The sequence below is a fragment of the Drosophila biarmipes genome, chromosome 2L, assembly GCF_025231255.1.
Source record: "Drosophila biarmipes strain raj3 chromosome 2L, RU_DBia_V1.1, whole genome shotgun sequence".
NCBI classification, from domain to species: domain Eukaryota; kingdom Metazoa; phylum Arthropoda; class Insecta; order Diptera; family Drosophilidae; genus Drosophila; species Drosophila biarmipes.
In genome coordinates, this window is record NC_066612.1 from 18,423,484 (window position 1) to 18,450,349 (window position 26,866).

The 26,866-nt window shown below is 40.4% G+C and overlaps 4 protein-coding genes across 5 annotated transcripts; 3 read left to right on the forward strand and 1 right to left on the reverse strand.

Annotated features, from left to right (window-relative positions):
* Positions 1 to 628: 628 nt before the first annotated feature.
* On the forward strand, positions 629 to 6,375 carry LOC108034199 (dynein axonemal assembly factor 1 homolog). The gene is made up of 5 exons (XM_017109029.2): positions 629 to 864; positions 924 to 1,393; positions 1,455 to 1,519; positions 2,117 to 2,202; positions 2,257 to 6,375. Exons 1-5 carry the CDS (start codon positions 717 to 719, stop codon positions 6,282 to 6,284), a joined length of 4,797 nt encoding a protein of 1,598 aa, XP_016964518.1. The 5' UTR covers positions 629 to 716; the 3' UTR covers positions 6,285 to 6,375.
* A 711-nt stretch (positions 6,376 to 7,086) lies between these two features.
* On the reverse strand, positions 7,087 to 8,604 carry LOC108033602 (putative gustatory receptor 39b). The gene is made up of 3 exons (XM_017107955.3): positions 7,500 to 8,604; positions 7,251 to 7,418; positions 7,087 to 7,189 (listed from the first exon to the last, which is right to left on the reverse strand). The coding sequence occupies exons 1-3, from the start codon at positions 8,379 to 8,381 to the stop codon at positions 7,133 to 7,135; spliced, it is 1,107 nt and encodes a 368-aa protein (XP_016963444.1). The 5' UTR covers positions 8,382 to 8,604; the 3' UTR covers positions 7,087 to 7,132.
* Positions 8,605 to 9,010: 406 nt separating this feature from the next.
* On the forward strand, positions 9,011 to 13,026 carry LOC108034131 (cytosolic 10-formyltetrahydrofolate dehydrogenase). Its single transcript, XM_017108920.3, has 3 exons — positions 9,011 to 9,443; positions 10,069 to 12,174; positions 12,248 to 13,026. Exons 1-3 carry the CDS (start codon positions 9,438 to 9,440, stop codon positions 12,875 to 12,877), a joined length of 2,742 nt encoding a protein of 913 aa, XP_016964409.1. The 5' UTR covers positions 9,011 to 9,437; the 3' UTR covers positions 12,878 to 13,026.
* A 1,851-nt stretch (positions 13,027 to 14,877) lies between these two features.
* LOC108033787 (sodium/potassium-transporting ATPase subunit beta-2) lies at positions 14,878 to 26,837 on the forward strand. Of its 2 annotated transcripts, none has more exons than XM_017108396.3 (8): positions 14,878 to 15,053; positions 17,008 to 17,472; positions 20,773 to 20,913; positions 21,101 to 21,220; positions 21,639 to 21,805; positions 21,871 to 21,981; positions 22,051 to 22,216; positions 22,857 to 26,837. In XM_017108396.3, exons 2-8 carry the CDS (start codon positions 17,346 to 17,348, stop codon positions 22,958 to 22,960), a joined length of 936 nt encoding a protein of 311 aa, XP_016963885.1. In that variant the 5' UTR covers positions 14,878 to 15,053; positions 17,008 to 17,345; the 3' UTR covers positions 22,961 to 26,837. The 2 variants fall into 2 exon arrangements, with proteins under 2 accessions (XP_016963885.1, XP_050741556.1); XM_050885599.1 differs by lacking the exon at positions 14,878 to 15,053 and adding an exon at positions 16,674 to 16,796.
* Positions 26,838 to 26,866: the final 29 nt, after the last annotated feature.

Sequence of the window (26,866 nt, forward strand, 5' to 3'; positions counted from 1 at the left end):
CAATATGGAAATTAAATAAATCGAATTTACAATTTTGATATCGAATTACATTATATCGTGAAGCGTATCTTGCAACTTAATCTCGAGGCTTTAAAAATAGACGATCACAGTAAAATTATTTGACTTAATATTAAAACACATTTGCAATACATACATAACTGTCTACAAGTATACAGCTGAATATTGATAATTAAGTAAAATTTGTAATATGTATTTGTATTCGTATTTTAAACTGTGTTTAAATATATGTGTACCACTGAGAATCCTTTGAATAAATTAACAATTTAAATTCAAAATAATAAATGTGTAATGAATTCTACAGACTGCATGTTTACGAAGTAAATTCTAAAATCGTAATAAATACTAAATGTTGGAAGCTCTAGTTAGAAATACTTTTTGATATATTTTACAATTGTTGCTTTGGCATCATCCGACATTTTTCGGCTTATTATTCATTTGTGTGGTTTTCGGACCGGCATATTACAATCTTTGTTTATATTACCATTAGTTACGCTATCAAGAAAGAAGCGATCGAAAAAGAAACACCATTATGGTTGCTATAAGCAACGTATGGGTGTTTCTTGGCCTGCTTGTTTGTTCAATAAAAAAGGAAACGAAGGAAGTGTGCTATTCTGCAGCAGTGTCAACAAATAGCAAATCAAAAATAAAATAGTATATTTTTCATCAGTTCCTTTAAAGAATTAATAAAAAGGAAAATGTCTCAAGGAACCGGGGTAGTGGCCCCTCGCAGAGAGGTAACCGGTCTTAATCGCATGACGCCCAAGGGCCTGAAGGAACTGTGCAAGAAGGCCAAGCTGTATCAGACACCACGTCTAAATGATGTACTCTATTTGCACTATCAGGGTAGGTGTTCCACAGTTCATTCAGAGTCAAAGAAAATTATCCAATAATGTTTTCTTTAGGTTATCAGAGCATCGAGTGCCTGGAGGAGTACACGGAGCTTAAGTCCCTGTGGCTAGAGTGCAATGCGATTTCCGAAATACAGGGCTTGGAACAACTGACTAAACTGAAGTGCCTATTTCTGCAAAACAATTTGATCACAAAGATGGAGAATTTAAACCCATGCAGAGAGCTAGATACTTTAAATCTTAGCTCAAACCATATTCGCAAAATCCAAAACATTGGGTCCGATATCCTACCAGTTTTGAACACCCTCAACATTTCATCAAACTATCTGAAGGACTGCGAGAGCCTGTCAGACTTGGTCCAGTGCAAAAATCTATCGGTGCTGGACCTATCAAACAACCGAATTGACGACATATTGATTGTGAAAGTGTTCGAGCAGATGCCAAGTCTGAGGGTTTTGGTGTTACAGGGGAACCCCGTGGTTTCTAGACTACCCCAGTATCGGAAAACCTTGATACTGGCCTGCGTAAGTTATTGAATTCGCCAAACTTTTCATTACTTAATAAGAAACTATGTATCCCGATCAGAAAGAACTCACTTATTTGGATAGTCGTCCTGTGTTCCCCCGTGATCGAGCGTGCGCTGAGGCTTGGTAAGCATACACTCTGTCAAGGGAACGTATAAAAACAGATTGAAGAAATTTTTTTCGAGCCTATAAAAGATACATATTTCTTATCAGGATCAGTCGAGTCTGTCTACCCATGGTCGCATAATCCCCTGATTCATAAAAGATAATCGCAGACGTCTAAACTAATTTATTTTAGGCGAAATAAGGCTAGAAAGCTGGGATGCTGAAGTTCTTATCGGTACTAGATATTATTATTCGTAGGCTGTGATGAAAACAATTTAAGGATGCCAAAAAGTAGTCATACATCTAAGATAATTGAATGAGAAAGTTGGTTAACATCTTATCCTTATGTTAAGATGTTCGACATCAAGCTCTAAAAAACAAAACCAATAAAAAAAAGTTCATTTCGAAACTTTAATATTAAATATTAATTTAAATATATAATTTATAATATAACTTTTTTCTGATTATAGCTGACGAATAATTCTTAGTTAATGAAATATAATGCACATATATATTTATAACATATTAAATGAAATGTAATTTATATATATTTTTTTTATAAATAATAATAATACATTTTATTTCGGTAAATGATAGTCATAACGTTTATTTTTGTAGGAAGCGAGAGGGCTACGAAGGAGAACGCAAGGAAAACAACCGATGGAACAGGGCTGAACGTAGGAAGACCCGCGAGAGCGTTAACTGTAAGTCGATATCAGGGGAAACACTGAACAATGTCTAATCTTTTTATCTCACAGGTACCATACGCATGCGCAATCGTCACCGTCCTCCCGATCAGCAGGCTCCCTTGCTGAGGTCCAGCGATTCCGAAGACGACAAATGCGCGGAGAACAGCCGCAAAAGGGCCGAGCTTGCGAACGGAGGTGTCGATCATTTGTGGGACGAGGTGTCGGGTGAACAGCCGGGCTCGCAGCACAGTAGCACCACATCTAGTTCTGCCGAAGACAATGGAAGTGTAGGTTCTCGGGACGATTACATAGCTGAGAAAATAAGTGATCGTACGCCTCTAGAGGGTCGTCCAAAGTTCCTTTATGAATATGATTTAGAGAAAGCGGAGGAAGCTAAGAAGAGCGTGATGACGGAAGAGGATGCTACGAAGACTGAAGGCACCGATGATAAAGATGTTGTCAAGGTAGTGCGTGTTCCAATAGAAGAGACAAACCTGGAAGAACTCACTATTACTAAAGAGCCGATCGACAAGGCTGAAAGCAATACTCCAACAGAGGATTCAATTATTGATAAGTCTGGGAATGCAGATTTGCCATTGAGCACATTGGACCAGCGTAGTGTAATTGAAGTCGGAGAAAGTAAAACCCCTGAAGAAAATACATTACCAAAATCGAATGTTACCGAAATCGACAGTAGTTCAGAGCTGGATAACGATGACGATTTCGAGAACACTTGCAAAACCCTGACAACTATAGCTCAAAATAACGGTCTTGAAGAAGACCAAACCAACAAAGAGTTTAAGAGTAAACTTATTGACGAAATGTACGAAAGCTTTGGAGCTGAGCTTGATGTCGATCTCGACGAGCCTCTAGACCTACATCTAAATGAAAACACAACCAACTACAAACCAGACGCGAGGTTTTTTTGTGAGGAAAGCAAGACGCCTAGGGACTTTTATCAAGAGGAAGGAGAGCCTTGCCTCGCACCCAAATCCAAGGAACAGCTAGAGTTTGAGCTGGACAGTGCCATCGCAAATGATAAGTGTGCTTATGACTTGAAGGAAATGGGTAGACAAATGGAGGAGGATTTGGAAGAACTGAGGCAGTCCACACAGAGTTTGGTAGGGCCTATGAGGGAAGAGACTAATCCATCAGACACAGAAACTGAAGAAGAAGACCTGACAGCCCATCATGATCTAAAGTCTCGTCTTCTTGCCCATCAGTCCAGTGAACGGCGTATGAAGATGAAGTTAAGAGAAGAAATGAAAGCCGAAAAAGAATCTCCGAAAGATTTGAACAATACACTCTTAGAGAAATCAGTGCCAGATGATAAGCAAGACCAATTTTTGGCCAATATATCAGACGATGGTAATGAAGCAATTTTAAAAGAATCACTTCCAGATGATGAGCAAGACCAATTGTTCGCCAAGATATTGGACGATTCTACGGATAATGTACCCAAGCGCGTCTTTGGCAGTGGGTTTGATGCGCCAAGCCAGGATTGGCCACAGGAGGAGTGTATGCGTCAACTGACCATCTCTGAAACTTCAGTCAAAGAGAACATCTTCACCAAACCCATCACAAATACGACTAGTGCCCAAGAGGCTGAGGAAATTTGCATTCAAATGGATAAAAAACTGGCTGAGGACGAGAAAGCCCTTCGTAAGCTACTGCAGGACTTGGAGGACGAGGTTAACGAGACATATGAAATTGAAACGACGGTGGAATACGAGGAAACTATTACCACCGAAGAAACCGATGTTGCCAGTATTTGCCACTCTTTGCTGGACGATATCATTGTTGAGGTGACTTACAACGAATTAGTGCGGGCTCAAAAACCCAAGAGTTTTGAGTTTGGTCCAATTGAATCCGATGAGGAGTTCAGCTACTCTGCCGAACCGAAACTTGAAAAGTTGGTGCCCCCTGAATTGGAGGACCCGGCCCGTGGCAAGAGCCTTCGGGAATGCCTGGATACCTTCGCCGACTTTGTCACTTCCATGGGCGATCCAAAGCTGAAGTTTATGCTGGGTCGAACACCGACCGCGGGAGTGGAGAAAATTCGTGCCGCACAGGAGTTGCTGAAGTCAAAGAACCTTGCGGAGTTCAACCAGGATTCGGCGGAAAGCTTGGACGCCCAAATAGCCAAGGAAAAGGAGAAGCTCAAGAGGCGCGTGGCAGCCTCTGCCACTCGGTGCTTTAACCAACGCGAGAAATATGATGATACCTTAGAGGTGGTCGACAATCGGCTAATGGTTGTCAAGAAGGACTCCGGGGAGCTGGAAGAGCTTCCACCTCCTCCAGCCTTGATAAGTGACTCTGAGTCCGAGGACTACGAGACAGCCGAGGAAGAGTACACACCTGGCAGAGAAAGCCATAATCAGGGAGCTCGGCGTCCATGGACCACCCCGTATAAGCCAAAGCCACGAAAGTCAGAGGAACACCTGGTGACAGAGGCTATGCAGCAAAGGGAAATGGAATCTGCCCTTCAAGGATCGCCAGACGGCTCTAGAGAGGTGAACGACCCCCCTGAAGACGAATTTTACTCGCTGGAAGCTATGACCACCTTCGGTAACCTGGACTCTGAGTTCTTTCAGAAACTGGATTTCCATGAAGTCAACGCATCCGATGACGCTGAATCGGCCATCGAGTGCATGCGTAGCTACAACGAACTTAAAGCTTACATGAAGGCCGGATCGACGGAGCACCAGCTGACCAGTGAGGAAAACGAGATGTTGCAGGCGATGATTTCTAACGAGGAATCCGAAGTGACCAAGCCAAGCACTCCCCAGAGGGAGGAGGAGGATGATCTGCTGAAAAAAATGGTCATTCGCATGAAGGAGTACGAGGAGAGGGAGCGTCAACTCCAGCTAACACAACAAGATGTTTCCGAGGATTTGGTCCCAATTAGCTTGTCCGTGGGTGGAGCAAAACTTTTCGAGCAAAAGAGCGAAATTTCAGAGGCCATGGAAGGGGACTCCGAAAATAAAACCGATGGCCACCTGGAATCCAAAGACAACGAAGATAATTCTCAAGATAAAAACGAAGCCAATCGATTGACTACACCTCAGGTTGAAGAAAGTGTCGCTCCACTTCTAAAGACCACTCTCGCTTGTCAGAACAAAAGTATAGACGATGATATACCATCGGATGCTTCAACGGACTACGAATCTGGAGAGGAGCTAGTTGTGGTAGAGCCGCCAAAACTTCCCGAGGCAGTCCTGAAGTCGTTCTACTCTGAGGGATTTGAGGCGGACTTAAAAATGGTTCACGATCTTAAAGAAGCCACTCGGCGAAATATTCAGCCGCCGTTGACAACGGTACAGAAATCAAACATAACTTCAACCAGCTGCTCACATCCAAGTAATAACCCCTTACATAATCTCGTACAAGAAAAGGAAATGAAATCGCTTTCAAATTCTGAGCAGTCCGTAGGTGCTAGGGCGAAATGGGCCAAAATAGCTGAACGATTACACGAGTTCCTTGATCCTGAGACGATTGAAATGCTTAATAAACAAGAGTTTGGTGAGAGCGATGAATGTGACGACGATGATGATGAAAATACTAGCCCTGTTCCTGAAGACACAGAGATGATTGAAGAACACATATTTGGAAAGGAAGAAAATCTAGAAGCTGTAGATCAAGACGATATTGCACAAAGTACTGACAATAGAAATTCAAGTTTCTGTAAGGTTGAAGACATCCCTCAGAGAGGGAACGAAGATAAAAATATAATCAGTGAAGAAAAGGTGATTTCTAATCTAGAAGTTAAGTGCTTGATAAGCGACGGCGAAGCAATGGAAAGTACTTTGGCACCAGATATAGCTTTGAAGAAAGTGTTTTTACCCGATGGAAAGGAGGACCAATTGGAAACACTGAAAAACGAAAGCGAAAAGCGCACACCACAACAATCTTCTTCTACTGAATGTTTTAGGATTGATTATTTTGAGGACCCAACCGAAACTGAAATCGAAATCGATTGTGCACAACAAAAATGTTTAAAAACGGAACAAATAGAGTGCAACCTTGAGATCTTGAGCGAAGATGGAGACGCTGTGGTTAAAGAACTCAGTGTTAGTGCTCAGGTGACCTTTAAGTAATTAACAGTTTAAAATGTTTTTAAGGTGTATTCTTAAATTTTTATGTCTGTCACTTTCTGTTAGTAAATTGATGAGCATTCCAAAAGCACAAGTGCTGGTGTATTTTTTATTTGCCCTACAATGATAAGGCGTGGAAAGTTCAATTTGGAATCCGGTACGAACCGCTTGGGCAGCGGTAATCTTAGGAAATTTATAAAAAGTAGAAAACACTTGCCAACAGATTAGACGGACTTCGGCTATAACGAGTGCCCCAAGTGCCTATCAAAATTGGCACATATTTAACCACTTGGAACCGGATCGAATCTTAATGGTTCATCATGGAAACCGGTTTGCTTGGCTGTTTGTTTGCTAGTTCTGGACGGAGGGCAATCGTTCGGGTTATCACTTGGCTACCATTGATTATGGGCTATCAGTATTACCAAGCTGAAAACGTATACGAATACCTTTTTATTGACAAGCCCCGAAATTTCACCACAAAGCAGCTTCTAAACGCGTGCTCAATATGATTTACTGAATTTCCATAGGCAAATAAACAATAGACATTAGCTTGATTGCATAATGAATTTTAAAATTAAGTCTTATCAGTTGACTTATTTTGGACCCCCTGCATCTGAGCTTTTTTCGGTGGTCAGATGTTTTATTTTGGAGGGCAGGTACTTTCATTCTTATCATATCAGTTCATTCATAAAATTTCCATTGCGCCCATGAACCGCTGAAATCGGCTAATCAAACTTTCGTTTTTTTTAATTGTTCTATTTCCGTAAATCTAAGATAAACGAATTTACTTAACGAAAGGGGCCGTTAAAATATTTTACAAATATCAAGGTATACTTTAAGTTTTAAGGTAACTACACCGAACTGAACTGCATGAGCACGATTAAATAGGTAACTTTCGCAGCCAGTAACTGAAAACGAAAAAAAAGAGTCAGAACAGAGCTCAGTTCGGAAGTTCTAAGAGGTACTCACCGACATAAGGAGCGAGTTATCGGTCTCCATAAAGCCCTCGGCATTGATGGCCAGCGAATTGTGTTCCACTTGCATGATAAACTCTGAAAGCAGTTCATAATACGCCGGTTCCCTTGCTGGCGAAGGATGACAGGACAAGCTCCTCAAATAGCTGCCAATCAGCTCATTCTAGGAAAAGGACTTTATGAATATCATATCACAAGAAATAAATAAATAATCAATAACCAAAATATCTAATTTAACACCAACCTTTCTTTTGCAAAACTCTCCGCATCGACAGAGCACGAAAATAATGACTAGTGACGGCACAAACACTGCAAATGTTGCATAGAGAAATCCGTAGTCGTAGATCTCAGCCAGAACCTGCTGGGTCCAGTAAATGTTGACCGTGCTGTCTGTAAACAGAACCACGTAGATGCTGAGTATGGACCAGCCAAAGAGGTTGTTGAAGTGCGTGAAAAGATGATACAGGTCCATGTGACTCCGCTTAAGTGCCAACAGAAACTCCAGCGAGCAAAGCTGACCGCAGTCGCCATCCAGAATGCAATTGGCGCCCAAGAGGTGACAGTCGAGTACGTTTTTGAGCCGACGGCCCAGAAGACATACGTGGTGACCCAACAGATCTACGTAGAGCAGCATCAGAGCACATTGCATCCTGATGATAAGGATAGGTAGCAGCGAGGGCCAAAAGTAGAGGATGCCTAAGGTCAGATCAACATAGATCGAGGGCATTATGGTCATCAAAAAGCTTAAGCCCAGTCCTATAACTTTGGCATAGGTCTTCCAGCTTAACCCCCCCACACTCATCCTAAGTTCGCCCTGAAGTCTCAGTCCCAGGCACTTAATTTCCATGCAGAACACATAGTAATCTGCGTAGTTAACCATCATCTGCAGCAAGATGACAGTGACGCACACAATCTTAGCTGCAAAAACTATTATGTTGACCATCAGAGAGAGGAACGGTTCCGAAGTCGGTGGGAAATAAATGTAAATCACGGAGCTTGCAATATTAAATGCAATAAGGCAAACCGAGTACACTTTCTGCATGACCTGAGGGTGGGAGCTCTCCGACCAGGGCACAAGGCCCAGCAAGGCGAAGTACTTGAGGTACGGTTGTAGGGAATACAGCATGCCGTGAGGTTCGAACAAAACTATTTAGAATATTAAGCTCTGACCGGTATAGTGGTTCTACTATTGATTGGCATTTCAACAAACCATTTGCTAATTGATCAGATTAATTGGCTTCTCAATTGTTATCTTGCTGAAGTTTCGAAAACATTTAAGTAATTAAAGTTATTTATACGCTTCCCAGTTGGGGGATTATTTTTGTGGATTACCAAAGTAGGCGTCGGGGAAATTACTTTCCACTAACCTCCTCGATCCCTCTGTCCGGGAGCAAATAAATCGACGAACGCCTCACGGCGCACGCTAATCACCTAGCTGCTGCCTTGGCCAATCCAAGGACCAGAAGAAGATAAAAGCGCAGGCACCCCGGCGATCTCTGGACAAGTTGACGTATTGTCACTCGAGTCCTTAAGTTATGAAATTATTTCTGTTATCTATGCATGTTAATTGATTCCTTGTTTATTTACTGTTAAAATCAACGTTTTATAACCATTAAGTTGGTTGATCAACGGAGTAAATATTTATATGTTGTACTAAAAAAAAGGCGAAATTACTATGCCCTATAAGCCATGTTTCTAGGGAACTACAGTCAGCAAAAAATCCCCGCTTAATTTGTAAAATCTACTTGTAGAACAGTGTTCATACACCTGGCTATTTTTAACCGCAAAAAAAAGACCGGCCCTCTGGTCATGAAATATCGGCATGCACACAATTTTCGCAAAGCTGGCGCTCCAGTTTTTCTACGCTATAGCTGATAAGAAATCTGATGTTTCTATAATTTAATTATGATGTATATGTAAAGTGAGCCAACAACAGAGTCACTATGCTCTCGGATTTGTTTTTATTTTCGGCTTATAATCAGTTGATAACGATAATGGACTGCTCGTGCGCTGCCAAGGTATAAATACGAGCCGCTTCGTACACGCGATTTCAGTTGATAGTTTGCCGGCCCGACACAAATAACCAAGAAAAACTGTGAAATAGTATTGCTTAGCACCTTTTTAAGAATTACTGTAGTCGAGAAGTGTTGAGTTTCAAATTGCTGAAAAAGTGTCTGCAACCATGGCTGTTAGTATTCATTCCAACTTGCTTATAATTAACAACATTAATAAAAACGCGTAGTTCATTTTATAACAAAAGATTAGGTGTCGTGAGTTTGTAATCTGTATAAATCATTTCAGACATATACCTGAATGATCTGCGTATTTTCATTCAAGTTGATTGAGAAAGCAGAGGAGAATATAAAATGTTCGTCGTCATTCTTCGTTTTAAAATTTGTGACTTTAAAATAATTAATCGCAATTAGTTTTTATTAAAAACATGAAAAACAAAGCTTATAAAAAACTATTTTTGGTTTAAAATTAGTAAAAAAAATTGTTTAACTGTTTTTAAATGGTTGCATTTACGTTCGTGAGTAATAACAAATGCGCGTATCAAAAAATATTTTAGAAACTTATAACTTGAAATTAAAAAACAATTTTTTTTCTTATATAAATTACATTTTAGATCTATATTTTTACCCAAAAATAATCAAATATAATAAAATGTACTAATTGAACTGATTAAATCGTTATTCTTGTTACGTTTCTATAATTCTAATAAATTCTCTACATCTTAAAAGCAATTTAGTTAAGTTCTATTGACTTAACACTTAGGTGTTCTAAGACCAATCTAATGTCAATGCCCGTTTCAGCTACACCTAAAAATTGCGATTATTGGCCAGAGCAATTTTGCAGCCGACGTTCTGGAGCTCTTGTTGGAGCGCTTGAATATCCAGATAGTGGGAGTCTTCACGATCCCCGACAAGGGCAGTCGCGAGGACATCCTGGCCACCACCGCCGCCGCCCACAAGATTCCAGTGTTCAAGTTCTCCAGCTGGCGTCGCAAGGGCGTGGCCCTGCCCGAGGTCCTGGAGCAGTACAAGTCGGTGGGCGCCACCCTAAACGTCCTGCCCTTCTGCTCCCAGTTCATTCCCATGGAAGTGATCGACGGCGCCCCTCTGGGCAGCATCTGCTACCATCCCTCCATCCTGCCACGCCACCGCGGAGCCAGCGCCATCTCCTGGACCCTCATCGAGGGCGACGAGGTGGCCGGCTTCAGTATCTTCTGGGCGGACGACGGCCTGGACACGGGACCCCTTCTGCTCACCCGCCAGACGAACCTCGAGCCCACCGACACGCTGGACACCATCTACAAGCGCTTCCTGTACCCCGAGGGCGTGAAGGCCATGGGCGTGGCCGTGGATATGGTGGCCAGTGGCACAGCTCCCAAGGTAACCCAAACGGAGGTGGGAGCCACCTATGATCCGGCCATGTTCAAGACGGAAAATCAGGTGATCAATCTGCAAGCCTCTGCAGAGAAGATTTGGAACTTTGTCCGAGGTCTGGACTCAGTTCCGGGAGCTGTGGCCACTGTGCTCCTGGAGGATGGCTCGGAGGAGCAGGTTCGTCTCTTCGGAGCTCATCTGTACTCCGCGGGACCCGTTTCCCATGGACAGGCGCTGCGTCTGAAGGGTCTGCCCAAGCCGGCCTGGGTTCACAGTGGTGGCCTCCTCATCGAGGGAACCGATGGGGCCTTCGTCAACATTCGGCGGATTAAGCGTGGCTCCAAGGTGATCAGCGCCAGCGAGTGGTTTAAGCAGGCGGATCAGCAGCCCATCACGGATTTCACGGAGGATGAGCTCAGCAAGCAAACCTTGCTGGCGGGGATTTGGCAGGCGATACTCAAGGAGCAAATCGAACCCTCCACGGATTTCTTTGCTGCCGGCGCCGGATCCATGGACGTGGTGCGTCTGGTGGAGGAGGTGAAGGAGGCCTTCGATGTGCCGCTGGAGAACGAGCAGGTTTTCATGGCCCCCGTCTTCGAGGAGTTCTTCGGCCAGCTGGTGAAGATTCTGCGGCAGGGCAGCGGTGGTTCCGGTGGTCAGCAGTTGGACTTTGAGGGATTCACGCTGAAGGCCAACAAACGGGAGATCCGAGTTCCCACCCAGCTGTTCATCAACGGCGAGTTCGTGGACGCCGAGGGTCAACGCACCTTGGACATTGTCAATCCAACAAATGAGGAAGTGCTCTGCCAGGTGGCCTGTGCCTCCTCCGGCGACGTGGACAAGGCTGTGCAGGCTGCCCACACGGCATTCTACGGGTCGTGGAAGCAGATCTCGGCCAGGCAGCGCGGACAACTGATGCTCAACCTGGCCGATCTCATGGAGCAGCACAAGGAGGAGCTGGCCACCATTGAGGCGGTGGACTCGGGAGCGGTCTACACACTGGCCTTGAAGACCCACGTGGGCATGTCCATCGATGCGTGGCGGTACTTCGCCGGTTGGTGCGACAAGATCCAGGGCAGCACCATTCCCGTGAACCCAGCCAGGCCCAACAACGTGCTGACCTTCACCCGCAAGGAGCCCATTGGAGTCTGCGGCCTGATCACGCCCTGGAACTACCCGCTGATGATGCTGTCCTGGAAAATGGCCGCCTGCATTGCCGCCGGCAACACCTGTCTGATTAAGCCTGCCCAGACCTGCCCGCTGACCGCCCTCAAGTTCGCCGAGCTTACCGTCCGGGCGGGATTCCCGCCGGGAGTGATCAACGTGCTGCCCGGCAAGGGTTCGGATGCGGGGCAGGCGGTCGCCGATCATCAGCTGGTGCGCAAGCTGGGCTTCACCGGCTCCACGCCCATCGGCAAACATATTATGAAGTCCTGCGCGGACTCCAACCTCAAGAAGTGCTCCCTGGAGCTGGGCGGCAAGAGTCCGTTGATCATCTTTGCGGACTGCGATTTGGACAAGGCGGTGAAACACGTAAGTATGGTCTCGCTAATGGGACAAAAAATTATCAATTTATTTTTATATATTAATATATTTTCTTGTCCAGGGCATGTCTTCGGTCTTCTTTAACAAGGGGGAGAACTGCATCGCCGCAGGTCGACTGTTCGTGGAGGATCGGATCCACGACGAATTCGTGAGACGGGTGCTCAAGGATCTGCGCACCATGACCATCGGGGATCCACTGAACCGCTCCACGGCCCATGGACCCCAGAACCACAAGGCGCACTTCGACAAGCTACTGGACTTCTGCCAGCGGGGCGTGGCCGAAGGGGCGGAACTGGTGTACGGAGGATGTCGGGTGCCAGATCTCAAGGGATACTTCTTCACCCCCACGGTATTCACGAACGTCACCGACGACATGTTCATTGCCCAAGAGGAGTCCTTTGGACCCATCATGATAATCTCCAAGTTCAACGGCAGCGACGTGGACTCCCTGATGCAGCGGGCCAACCGGACGGAGTACGGCCTGGCCAGTGGGGTCTTCACAAAGGACATCGGAAAGGCCCTCAGCTTCGCCGACCGCATCGAAGCCGGCACTGTGTTCGTCAACGTCTACAACAAGACGGACGTGGCAGCTCCCTTCGGGGGATTCAAGCAGAGCGGATATGGCAAGGATCTGGGCCAGGAGGCGCTCAACGAGTACCTCAAGACCAAGTGTGTGACTGTGGAATACTAAGGACTAATTTGTAGTGGGGAGTAGAGAATGGAATCAGAAGAGGGCCAAGCCCATGAATGAAAAGACTTAATGCTTTGCCTAGCTTCTAGTTATACGTATATGTTTGTACTGAACCGTAGGTGTATCTAATAAATAGAAAATTACAATAACGTTGTTTAAACTCTGTTTAATTTATTTTTTAAACTGTTAATAGGAAAAGCAAAAATTAAAAAAAAGAAAAACAGCAGCTAAAATAACCGACCTAAAATAGTTTTTAAAATAAATAGTGAGCCAGTTTCTCATGCACATGTACTTCTATCTTATTTGAGAAATATCTTTTCGGTACCATTTAGCGGTACTTACAAAGGAAAGTCAACTTTCTAAAGGTATTTACTTAGTAAAGATACCCAGAAAAGGTTAAGCCACACCAAAGTCGGTGTTTTATAACTAATTGCGCGCAACTTCCCAATCAGCTGAGTAGTGACGTAATTGACGAGTGAGAAAGTATTATGGAGAAATGATGCTCCCCCGAAAATCAATCTTTCACCTCACCATTCTAAGAAAGCCCTCCCCTTCTCCAAATATAAAGTTAAACCAAGGCCTGTCGCGTGGACTAAGTGGTCTTTGGCTGCGTTTAGGTTTTATATAACTTGCCAAAGCGACCGGCATCGGTTTCAGAAGGAACTTCAACCCAAACTCCTCGTCAAAGAGAAATTAATCAATAAGTATTATGTTACCAGAACAGCCCGAGAGCATCTCTCGCCCTGGCTTTCTCTTTATAAGAGTGCGCAAGACTCAAATGGATTCGCCGCATTTGAAAACTTGTCGCTGGAACTGAAAGTTTGCCGCCTTCGTCTTGGCGGTCGCCTCTGGGACTATTGATAAGCTTCTGCGCCGATTGAACCTTATTCGTGTCTGCATATGAAGAAAACAGCTTACGATATATCTGGGGGGAACGTTCTAGAGCTTATTTGTTCTAGTAATAAGTGTGGGTCCTATCATGCACAAGTCTAAGCATTCTGAGGTAGAATCGAACGTACACCACCTATAGGTCTAAAGCACTTGGTAATCTTAACTTCTAAAGTGGGTATACCCGTTTAGTTTTAGGGTACGATTGTAGAGCGGGAAGGTTTCAATCGAATTTGGTCAGCTTGGGAACACAATTTAACGTAACATAACATTATAAGTGTTTCACTTAGTAAGTGTTAATGGGCATTGGCCTACTTAATATTATCTGAGAACTTTTACTTTATTTTAAAAATAGATTTTCTTAAAAGATTTTTTAAAGTTACGAATATATCTCGATGAACATAAGGCTAAAAAATATTGTCCGAAACACATTTTTTAAAACAGTTTAGTTTCAGTTTTAAACAATAAAATACCGTCTCCCATTATATTTTTTGGAACAACATAAAAATAGAGTAACTAATCGAAACACATTTTTGTTAGATTTTCGGAACCTATTTCAAAATAAAGTCTGATCTTTAAATATTTTGACATATTTTAAATTTGAGACTAACAATTTAGGCTGATGACTTAGTGCAACTGACCCCATTTTTGTTATCCGTAAGCACCCTAGTAAGTAAGGCATTAGCCATATAACCTGCACGGATTGGAGGGTTTGGCAGCCACTGGATGCACGAACTGCAAGGCACAGTGCAAAAGTAGCTGAGAGCTCGGCTTGCACCACACACCACAGAGCAGCCACAACCACCCACCACCACCCCCTGACCATTCTGCGTGGCTGAGGAGAGAGAGGAGGATGACGGCCACCTAGCAGGCCATCAAGCCACCCAAGCTAGCTATTCCAGCTGAGCAGAAAGCTCGCAAAGCTTGGGAGAGCTGGCGGTATCCGCACGGGGGCGGTGGGCGCCACATGCCGCTCAAGAGCGGACCCGAAGACGAAGACGAGCCCGGACGAGCCCAGACGAACCTGGACGAACCCCAGACGAACCTCTACGAACCCCAGCGAACCGAGAGCCCAGCTGCAAGCTGCGGCGGCGATGGCGGTGGCACTATCATTGGCGTTTTAACTGTGGACGGTTGCTACTCGCATTCGCTGGCGGATTAACGGCACATAGATACACACACACATATATGTACATATATGCATCTGCATATATACCACATTATCTGGAGCTATTATGTGCAAGTCTGCGTAGAGGGGGAGCGTTTGAAGGCGAAAGAAACCCATTCTGTATGTGTGTCACTGCGAATAGCAGTCTTACGTATTCCCCAAAACCCCACAAATCTCGGTGGTTACATAAAAGAGAGCCCCGAGCCCAAAGTTAAATAAATAAAGTTATCGATGTGTTCGGCAGACAGTGATTGAAATAAACCAAGCAGCCACCCGCAGCGTATGCGAATCGAGTCAAGTGCCCCCGATAATTATTGCTATAAATACACAGAAAGCTCGTTGTGCCAAGAAAAAAATTTTCATTGATTACGTCGACGTCTCGGGGCAATGAGGACACTGCGACACAGCAGGAAAGATATCCTTGTAAAACTTATATACATACTGGAATTCGATTTTTCTTAGCTCTCTCGCCTGCAACCATAGCGAAGGACCCTAAAATAAAACAGAGCTCAAGCCAGATTAGCAAAATGAAGTGTGCGTGTGTGAGAGTGAGTGAATAAGATTCCCGAAAAAATGAAATTTTAGTGCAAGTGAATGGTACCTATAAGAACATCTAGAAGATAGTGTAAGAAAGGTTTTCCACTAGGATAGCCTTGGGTCAAGGACGTTTGGCTCGAACCGAAAACGCTGGACCTATCGATTTCTAAGAATTGAAAAGGAGATCCGAGTAACTGAGAAAATCGCACTAAGCACCGCAAAGGGAACGGAATGATGCCTATTTGTGTATCCCCAGCTTTGTGTTTGTGCGTTGCCTACATTTGTGCGCTTTGCCCTTTTCTAGGCTAGGCACCCACACTCACTTCCCTGGTCACAATCACACTCGGCCAGCCCACCCACCCGTCGCCATCCAAAGCCGTAGGAACAGAAATAGAAGCTATATAGCTGTGTAGCTATATGGTGGGGCCGAGTCGAGTCGGGCGCGTTGCGCAATGAGCGCCGCGAAAAGACAGCGACGTCGGCAGCGGCGTCATCAGCTACAGAACCAAATGTAAGTCAAGCCAAGCGAACTTCTGAGTGTGAGAGTGTGTGCCCACTGGGCACTACTTCCATGAAAGGAAAGGGGGCAGGACGGAAGTCCTAGAGCCTGCGACAAGCGCGCTGGCATGAACATCGCATCATGATATCTGGCCTGGCGGTTTCGGGACTTCCCCATTGTCGCCGTTGATTGCGAAAAAATGTGTTGCCTACCCTTGGGCGTCAGCCGAACAGGGTTGCCATTGTCGCTGCGGTTGCTGCAGAACTGCAAACCAATTCCCGGCGGTTTCTAGGATCGGATTTGCGCTGAGCCCAGCGGGTACATACCCCACCACCGTGCCCAAGCCCCCCTCGAAACTGTCATTAAGCTGGCGCCCAGCTGTCAACTTTCATGGCAAGGGCCCCTACCCCAAACCCTAAGCCCGGCCCTACCCCCAGCCCCCAATCGCCGTCTCCACCCCCGAGAAAGGGAACAAATAACCTTCCAAGGAAGCGTTCCAGAAGCGTTCTCTTCAACGCTTTTCGGCTCCCTTCGGTTCTCTGCGCATGCTCGTCGCTGCCTGGCTTTGGCTTGCCGATGCTTTTTTCCACACTTGAGATTACATAACAGTTGGCAGAGCGTGTGGCTGAAATCGGCAGAGGTGACTTCCATTTGGTTTACGCTAGTGAGCTCATATTTGTCTAAAACTAATGTAAAAAACTCTTTAAAAATTTGGATAAACGGAAAATACAATTAACGAAGCTGAAAATATGGTTGTTTAGGAATAAAGTATCCCTGCGCCGAATCGCGGCCAAGAAGAAGGCAGTTTGGTAAAAGAAAAAAGCTAGGTATGGCAAAAGCCAAATGTGTGAAAGGAAAATTTTACATAAGCAGTGAAAATAACTATTGATTGGTTCATAAAACCATTGCTAGGATGGTACACGAGCAAATAAGAGGCTACAGCACTCTTATATAAACGAAAAACAATAATGCAATAAATAACCATAAACTCTTCTGCTTATAACAATTTTAAACCAAATTTCTTTTTATATTTTTCAGTAGCGAAACAAATTTAGCGCAAAATTCTTAACAAAATACTGTTACAGACATTCAGCAAAAAAAACAAAAAAATGATGTACCAAAGCAGTTGATTAAGAAAAACTCACCCAAAAAATAACACCAAAAACATATATAAATAAAAAGTATATATATAATTCATTATTATTCAATAAGCGTTAAAACCTTAAACTTATACCCTAAGCCACAAAGAACTACACGTAACAAATAGTTTAACAAGAACTCGCTTGGTAGACAAGACACCCTTCAACAACCCGAGTGACAAGACGAATAAGTAATTCAAGTGAAATCAACAGCGCCAAGAAAACAAAAGCTTAGCAATGGCCGATAAAAAAATTGGTGAATACTACTCACCGCCGGTCAAAATGGGCAAATGGGAGGGTTTCAAAAAATTCCTATGGAACAGTGAAACTAGCCAATGCCTTGGACGCACCGGTTCCAGTTGGGGTAAGTACATAAAACCGCGTAAACCGCAAACTAATCATCGATCAAATGGCTAATTCCAAAATTATCTCAGCTTATCTCTATAAATAGATATATAAATAGATATATAAGTGGGTCCCACACAAATCTCTATTAGAAAAATTCAGCAAAAACCTATATTTATGCTTGCTACTTTCCCCCAACTTCTATCAAACTAACTTCGTAATACATATTTTATTGCAGGCTTTAAGACAACATAAGTTCATAATCACACTCGTTGTTGGTAATCGCATTATGCGTCAAAGAAATGATAGTTACTGCTAGATATCAAAAAGTTATTTACCCAAGAATAATTTGTTCTGATAAAAACCAGGCAATCGTTTTATCGGCAAAGTATTTGTTAAAGGTCATTACAGACTTTTATACTTCAGTCTTACAATCCCCTTTATTGTGATGCAACCGTAGACGCCAAACGCGTTTACCACCACGTACTTACCACCAAATATTAAAATCAATAATGTGCAAATGGTCGCATACAGATTACTTGCTACCACTCACTCCATTTTGATTACTTTATCGATTGCATAATGGGAACTTTTTACCATGAATTGATGAGTACTTGTAGGCAGTGAAACCTCACGAAGCATTGCATGTCGTGCGTAAGTGTCATCGCAAACACGAAATGTTCAATAATATTTTATGGCGACGAATAAATTCTAGGTATAAAATACAAATGATAAAAATACATTTTTCAAATATGATGGGATCCTTCGATGTTAATTCTTAATTACTACTCAACCATCAGACCTGGACCTGACTCAAAAAAAAAATTTTGATGGTAATAAATATTGTAATACCAAATAATCCAACTTTTAAACCCAGAAGCTACTTTTTATTTTTGTTTTATAACAAAAGTTTCATTGATCTAACAGTTAGGCATATTCGAAATGGCCTATAACCCAGTTATTCTTTAATGACTAGCGATGTGAATGACACTTCGAGACATGCAATTCGGATTCGTTGAATAAAGTTCTCAACAAAAATCAATTCTAACCTCATTGCTTCAACATGAAGAGGGAGGTGTAAACGTAAGGTCTCGGCTTTCCTCTGTGTGTAACCCACTTCAAAGCTAAGCCGATATAGCCCTTTTTCTCTTCTCCGCTTAGCAAACAATGACTGTGTTGACCTAAGCCTAAAGGTATACCAATGATTTTCCTAACGGGTACACATTGGCGTAGATAAATTTTCCAATCGCTGGGTAGTTGAATCTTTTGCCTGCATAAAGTACTCTTTATTAATGACTGAATGCAAATCTCTTTATTTTCTAACGAAATCTCGGTCCATTTTTCAATTGACACAATTAACATATCAGCAATTTAAGAAATATGTATGTATACATCTAGCACTCAATTATTGAAATAAACTTGCAGCGCAGACGAGGCTATCAGTAAAACAATTAAATGGAAAACAAAGCAATTTACACTGACACTTGAAAGTTAGCGAACCATCTGCTAAATAATGCACTGCAGGCTTCAAAGAAAGATACTTACATGCTAAATTCGTTAACCTCAAAATGGGTAACACCACAATTAGCAATCGAGTATGAAAAGATTTGCATAATATTAAACTCAAAAGTCTAAAAGACTGTATCTTTGTGGTAAGAGTTCATCAATGCACGTTAGAAATGTTTTCAGTTTCAAATATCAGCTCTTATTGCCATGCAACTTTTTAGTTAAATGTTTGAAGTTAAACAATTTTCGATGCTCTTAATTAAAAAGGCAATTAAGCATAGTAAATAATTTATACATGAATGAATGAGTGCGTGAATTCATTGTGGGAATGTCTTTATCAATAGCAAGCTAACTAAATCTTTTTTATTTCGGTATGCTGGATGTATTATTTAATATTTATTTTTCGGAGGAAAGCTAATGTCGAAAGCCTCGACTATCAGATACCCGTTACTTAAGGCAGCAAAGGGGAAATTGAGATTTAAGCCTTTTTGCCATTTGGGGGCTTTAAAGGGGCCGTGGCAAACATTTTTTTAGGTCAATCGATAGGTATTGATAAGATTTATACATCTTAGTTAACATTTTTTTCTAGCATAGAGCTGGGGCGTTAGAAGGAATCCCACTCCCCTAGCTCTTAAAGTTTCTGAGATCTCAGTGTTCATACGGACAAACGGACGGACGGACTGACGGACAGACGAACAGACGGACAAACGGACATGGCTAGATCGACTCGACTAGTGATCCTGATCAAGAATATATATTCTTTATCGAGTCGGAAACGATTCCTTCTACCTGTTACATACGTTCCGACGCACCTAGTATACCCATTTCCTCTACGAGTAACGGGAATAAACACTAAGAAACAAAAATGGAGAAGTAGCAAAAAAGCCGAATCTGTGGCACCCAAAGAGCGGAAGAGAAAGAGAGGACTACGCAACGGTGGGGTGTGTTGGGGGTGGGTGGCAGTAAGCCTACTCTCCGCTTGCTACAAGTTTGCAGTCTAAAGTGCAGCTCGGTGGAAATGTCAAAGTTCAAAATATGTACATATATAGAGCAGCGGTAGAGGGGTGGGGGCGGAAGAGACGGTTCGCTTTGCAAGCGGAGAGCGCCGATGAGAGCGCGTCGGGCGGGAGAGCCAACCTGGCGTATACGTAACAGTCCCAATTCGCTCTAGATTGTCCTGGTCAGGTGTTTACACTCACAAACAGGGCCCACAAGCTAATCGTCAAATCAATGGGAGCAACCACTCCTCACCTGGCAACCGAAGGTTGCGCGTAGTAAAGTTTAGAACACTATAAAAAGGCAAGTGGAAATAAGGGAAAATAGATTTTTTAAAAACCCATGATTTTTTATTAGTCTGCCGAACAAGATTTATCCTTGTGAATCTACCGCATCCTGCTTTACATAAACAAAGGGAAGAAAGGTTAAACAAATATATTGTTGAATAAAATACTTTATTCAAGGTTCAAATTTTTTCCCACGAGGCAACCCACTCACACGACACATTTGTTAGCCCCTTAATTACTAATAACAAACCACTCACGCCAATTATAAAGATGATGATCGGAAAATTACTGATGTTTTACATCCCGTGTGAGCAATAAAATGAGAATTTATGTTCATAGTCATAAATCTCTCTAGGTCAAAAGTAAAAAGGCAAACAAAAATGTTGCACATTTTTCGGAATTCCAGTTTAATTTATTAGGTGCTTCTGATAAGCAATTTGCAATTGAGAGGTTTAGCCATTTTTTTGATGTACCTCAAAATTTTAATTTGACCAATTTTTGACTGCTTTTCTCTCTCTTAATCTTTTTAGCGAAAATTCTTCTATTCTACATAATATTTTATGCGGCGTTAACTGGATTCTTTGCTGCCATTTTTACGGTATTTTACCAAACGTTGGACAATGAGAAGCCCAAATGGATGCTTGACAATGGTTTGATTGGATCCAACCCAGGTTAGTCACTTCCTTTAATAACCAATTTTTGGAATTTTCGAAAGTAACAATAGAATTGACAGTTATTAACGCGTAATCATCTTAGTCACGTTAAAATTAACTCGTTTGATATTATCTTAAAAAATATATATTTACACATTTTCTTAAATTTGTTTATAATTGTTATTTAATGTCCCCTTTTTATTAGGTCTTGGCTTCCGACCAATGCCCCCAGAGGCGAATGTTGAGAGCACATTAGTTTGGTACGAGGCATCGAAGAAGGATAATTACAAATACTGGGTTGATGAGACCTCCCGTTTCCTGAAATGTAAGTAATTCTAAGATTATATTATTAACTTTTGTTAAAAACCCTAAAACTTTATTACGCACGCACGTCCATAAAAAAGTTTTTTGAGAACATTTTTTTTAACAAAACATGATGTTTTCCTTCTTCTTAGTAATTGATATGGGGATTGTGCCTATTACAATTAATAATTTTTTGAAGCATCGGTATCCGAAGCTATATGTTTTTTTTTCTAACTGTTGAGTTAATGTTTTTAAATATTTTGATTTTTGAAATCCGACAATAATAAGATCACAGTAAGTTAAACTTGGTTCTTACAAAAAAAAAATACATGACCTTATTGCTAGACAGTAGACAATATTTATCCAGATATGTAGGCTATGCCATTCGCCAAAGTCATCACTGGGGATCGTTTTTAAACTGTGTTCCATACAATCCATAGCTTACGAGGACCTCGAGAAGCAGAATCAAGTCAACTGCAGCTTCGAAAACCCCCCACAAGAAGACAAAGTCTGCGGCATTGATGTCTCGACCTTCGCACCTTGTACAGCTGATAAGAGCTTCGGCTATCCTGTGGCCAGGCCATGCATATTCCTAAAGTTAAATAAGGTAACCGACTTCATCCACTGGGTAAAATACTAACTTATTTTGATATGGGACAAACGTTGCTTTAGATTTACAATTGGGTACCAGAAATTTACAACGATTCAAAGACCTTGCCAGAGCATATGCCCGATGAACTGAAACAGCACATCAAGGAGAAGCAAAGCCTGCGACCCCATGAGGTGAGTGTGCAGAAAATGCATTATTATAATACAGCAACTTATTTTTAATCTCTCAACTTCCTCTTTTAGACAAATGTGGTGTGGGTCTCGTGCGAGGGTGAGAATCCTGCCGATGTCGAGAACATTAAGGCCCGTGACTACTACCCACGCATGGGATTCCCTCGTTACTACTTCCCATTCAAAAACATTCAGGGATACATACCGCCCATTGTTGCTGTTCAATTTACCGTTGAAAGTAAGTAAAATCCAATGCGACTTCCGCTACTTTTATTTAAAACGTTTGCTGCGACTGAAGTTGAGAAATATAGATCCTTCATACCCATTCCGAAGTCAGAACTCATACAAATTGGGTTATTAAACCACCTTTTATATATTAATTCAGCCAACTTACGGAACCCGTTCTTATACTCCATTGTTTAAGTCTAAACGGACCACGACAAGCTAAATTTTATGGTGCAATAAATACTAATAATAAAGTTCGCCATGCTCAGTATAAAAAAATCTTTAGGATGCAACAGGAAGTGCGTCCTTTTAAACTTTCATTGTCTTACATTTTCTATGCACTTCGGCTTGTAATTGTTTTTATAAATAGGTCACAACAAAAGGCCTCAAAGGGGAAACCAGATAAAAGAACATTTTCTACGTTGTAGCAGAAGACCGAAATTAGATTACTAGACTACAAAATGAAATACATGTTAAATAGAATTGAAAACAGGTCAAAACAGTGTTCACATTTCAATGATTGTCGACCTCATCGGTTTTTCGAATTCCCTAATTTATTTTTATGACATTTTTGTACATTTTTAACTTATATTTATACCATTAAATGTTGTTATATTTATATTAATATTGTCTATTGTTTTTTTACCTTCCAGCCGGCGTTTTGATCAACATTGAGTGCAAAGCTTGGGCCCGCAACATCAACCACGACCGCTCGGACAGAAGAGGCTCCGTTCACTTCGAGTTGATGGTCGACTAAGAGATGCGTTGAGGACAGTACATCGGTCAGGAGGGATCTTCAGTATCAAGGAAACGGCCATCGAAGAATCTAAGAGAAATTGAATTAAAAGAAAAGAAAGAAGTATAGAAAACCAGCAACAAAACCCACACAAAAAACCGAAACAAGAAAATGTAGCAGTGCATAAACAACTAGTTAATGCAATAAAAACATGCGAGATACAGCAGCAACCAAAGACAAAATTAAAAACACGAAGCTACAAGAAGAAAATGAAAAACTTAAAGAAAAATCTAGCCCTATAAAGCAAAATAAAAGAAGCTAAACAAAATAAAAACCTACCCAACGCTAATTAAAGAACACCCCCACACAGAATCACACAAAAACCTTTATTTTTTAGGACAGTTTTATTTAGTTCATAATTTAGGCAGCAAATAAAAATTATCAGTAATAAACTTTTAACGAAACCAAAACAAAAAAATAATTTTCTTAAGAAATTCGTATTGGTTTGTTAGTGTCATTTTTGGAACAGGAACCACAAGAAACATATAAACGACAAACAGCGCAGCGAAGAAACCTTTAAAATGCAAAACATCAATTGTACTTAAATGATAACCAAAATTATTTGAACATTTACAAATTATTTATATATAACAAATAGGTGTGTATATATATGTATATTTTTTTAAGGCATTTAAAGAAAATATATATATATATAAATACAAGTTGTACAATTGGGGTCATATAAATAAATAGATATATATATCTTTATATATATATATCTTTATACCCACACTTCTCTAGCCCCTTCTCGTCAGCACCCATAACAGACAGCATAATAAATTGCTTAGGATTCCGAAATACATTTTGTTAAATTTGTTTTAAGTGTAAGCAGAAAGCAGCATTTCCACGCATGAGAAATTACATTCCAAACGCATAAAACTAAATTGTTTGAATACTACATTTATAAAGAAAGAACAACTTAAATCGTAGATTCTTAAATAAAAAAGAAAGCAAGGTCTGCGAATGACAAACTAAGACGCGGCGATCTTAATAAAAAGAAAAACTGAAAAGCAAAGCAAGACATATTTAAAATTAATATTCTTCACTTATTATTGAAACCCCCAAATCCAAGACCATTATTGGGTGAGTCGCATGAAAAAATCTAATTTCAAGAAATATAAATGAAGCGAACAGAATAAATAGCTGAAATAAGAGTACAGAGGTTACTGGTTACAATAATGATGAAGAACATATAAAATAAAAATATATTATGTATACAACACCACAAGAATAATATAAATAAATCCAAGTTGTTTTAACTATATAAAAAAATCCGTTTCCATCTCGTATGTTTTACAGCGAATCCTTAAATGAAAAATACCATAGTGCAGTCCTTCCCCCTTTTCAGAACAGAAAATCTCATTTAATTAATTTGAATTATATTAATTTTTTATTTACTCACAGACAAGCCGATGACCAGACTCGGAATATGATATAAATATAAATATAAATATTTGAGCCTCAACTATCTTAACACAAAGCTGTCTATTTTCCCAAAAAAAATACTCGAAAAAAAGCTCGCAACCGGCATAACAAAAGCTTAATAATTATCCCTTTTTCCATCCACTTTAACTAGTGTAATTTTTAAGAGTAATGTAAGGTGGCAAGCCTAATAAAATGCTAAAGAGTTTTGCCAAAGAGCAGAACACGATGCAGAGAATAAATAACAACTTGAATTTGAATGGAAAATTAAATGAAGAAATAAATGTATTATGAAAAAATACATACTTTCATAAAATGAACCTTAACTGAAATATTAAAAAAGGACTCTGTTTGGACCAGAGTTGGTAAAGTCGACCCCTTGTCCATTTTCATTAAACTCCTACGTTTTTAAAAAGTTCTATCTGGCCTCAAGAAGTGAATTTGGTTTTAACCATTTTAAGTTGATTAAGGAATACTTCTGAAGAAAGTTCTTAAGAATTCAAGGCACGCAGAATTCTAATGAAATAAAATAAAAAAATTGTTTTCTAAAATCTTTGCTAGTGCATGTTTTCCTAAGACTAAGCTTAACAAATTATAATGTGAAAGTAATTAGTTAAGTAGTATAATGAAATTACTGAAAAAATTGTCATCATGTGACAAAAGAAATACCTGTTGGGAGATCATTTGAAACAAATTGTTCGTCAATGTCCAGGTAACCGCGGGCAGAGTAAAAATTGAATTGAGCTACCCATCTAAAGTTATAGGTTTATTTTTCATGACGAGATTTTCACGCACAAAATTAGACTTGGAGACGTCGTTCTATTTAGTTTGTCCCGGCAAAGTGTGTTCCCCGTAAACCGCCGATAAATATTAATAGGTTATCTAGGGTAAAAAGATCTTGTAAACAAAACGAATAAATATTTTCCATAACAAAGTATATAATAAACACATAAATGAAAAAACTGCCAAGTAAATGTTTGAACCCTATAGCTTACAAAAATTCAATTAAAAACTTGATTTTCTTCAGTCTCAGATTGGTCTCGCCTGTCAGCGGTTGCCAATTACTCCACAAAAATAAGATTACTTTAAAGAATTTCCATTCTTCACTAGCGGCAACTACTAGCACACAATTTAAACAAATTATATTTAACAAGCATATATATAAACTGCCATTTTTTATGTATGTAAAATAAAGCGTAAAGAAATATAAAAACCATTAAAATTGACATTTTTGTATGTAAACCGACAACCAAACCTTGATGCAAACGCAGGGCAACAACAATTAATGTTCAAAAAAATTTCAAGACGGTTTTTCAATAATTGTTTAAAGGACTTCACATAATCACACAATTATATGTCCAATAATCTTATTGAACTTTCGCTATGAAAAATAGCAAATCAGGCCGCCACCACTTCAGGAAAAATGTTTCCTTAACATGCTAATTTTTTAAGATCTCCCACAGAAAAGTGAGAAACACTGCGGCGTGTTTAAAAAAAACCAAAAGTTGCAAGGCAAAAAGACAAATATGAAAATGGTTTACCGAAAATTTGTTGACTTTTCTTTTATTTGCAATTGGTATAAATACTTACAAAATAAACGAAACATTATGGGAAAATTAGCGGCATTAGAAAAATAAAAAGAACTAGAAAAATAAAAGAAACTGTATTAAATTAAGCTACATAGGTGTAAGCATATATATACATATAAATATATGCAAATGTTATATACATAAATGGTAAACAAAATGAAGAAACAATGGAAAATTACATTTAAGTATGCATACATTTATGGTTTTGATTTTCAACAAACACAATAGATTTAAAATTAATTTTAAAAAATCCCATACACGAGAAATTAGAAGAAGCTTAATAAATTTAGTTTACGATGATACACAAAAGGAAAGCTCTAATTCATAGTAGTTACTAAATATATATGTACTAAAACAACAATAACATGTTTTAGTTAAAAAGTTCATAAATCTGAAAGGATGTTATTCAATAAATAAATTCGATTTCGTTGTCTACTTTAGAAAATCTGAACATTCAAATTGCTTTAATTAATGTTAAACAAATCCTCTATAGAATCACAGGAAAAACTAAAAATGTGGGTAACAAGACGAAAACCAAACACTGCTTTTTGTATTATTTAAGTTTAACTATAAAAATATAAATATTAAAAGGTCATAAAATATGTAAGCTGTAATATTAAATGGAACTTACATCAAGAAGTAAAAGAACATCAACGGAAAATGGAGAAGGAGAACAACCAAAGCTACATAAAACTTGAAGAAAAACCCTAAAAACAAAGTCATGTACGAGTAACGAAAAATGAAATGTTTGAAAAATTTTACTGAATTCAATAAAAATATTATGTTGATATGGAATTAAGTAATTCCAAATAAACAAAAAACAAACACATGAAGTGTTTTATTTGTTGTACATTTT

What these genes read in the sequence shown, in the direction of transcription:
- LOC108034199 (XM_017109029.2), top strand. Translation starts at nt 717, where the DNA reads ATGTCTCAAGGAACCGGGGTAGTGGCCCCTCGCAGAGAGGTAACCGGT. An exon ending in CGAGCGTGCGCTGAGGCTTG is followed by an intron (nt 1,520 to 2,116) that starts GTAAGCATACAC and finishes TTATTTTTGTAG; the next exon opens with GAAGCGAGAGGGCTACGAAG. An exon ending in GACCCGCGAGAGCGTTAACT is followed by an intron (nt 2,203 to 2,256) that starts GTAAGTCGATAT and finishes TTTATCTCACAG; the next exon opens with GTACCATACGCATGCGCAAT.
- LOC108033602 (XM_017107955.3), bottom strand. Translation starts at nt 8,381, where the DNA reads ATGCTGTATTCCCTACAACCGTACCTCAAGTACTTCGCCTTGCTGGGC. An exon ending in GAGAGTTTTGCAAAAGAAAG is followed by an intron (nt 7,419 to 7,499) that starts GTTGGTGTTAAA and finishes TCCTTTTCCTAG; the next exon opens with AATGAGCTGATTGGCAGCTA. An exon ending in ATAACTCGCTCCTTATGTCG is followed by an intron (nt 7,190 to 7,250) that starts GTGAGTACCTCT and finishes TTTCGTTTTCAG; the next exon opens with TTACTGGCTGCGAAAGTTAC.
- LOC108034131 (XM_017108920.3), top strand. An exon ending in TGGACAAGGCGGTGAAACAC is followed by an intron (nt 12,175 to 12,247) that starts GTAAGTATGGTC and finishes TTTCTTGTCCAG; the next exon opens with GGCATGTCTTCGGTCTTCTT.
- LOC108033787 (XM_017108396.3), top strand. Translation starts at nt 17,346, where the DNA reads ATGGCCGATAAAAAAATTGGTGAATACTACTCACCGCCGGTCAAAATG. An exon ending in GACCTCCCGTTTCCTGAAAT is followed by an intron (nt 21,221 to 21,638) that starts GTAAGTAATTCT and finishes TACAATCCATAG; the next exon opens with CTTACGAGGACCTCGAGAAG. An exon ending in AAAGCCTGCGACCCCATGAG is followed by an intron (nt 21,982 to 22,050) that starts GTGAGTGTGCAG and finishes TTCCTCTTTTAG; the next exon opens with ACAAATGTGGTGTGGGTCTC.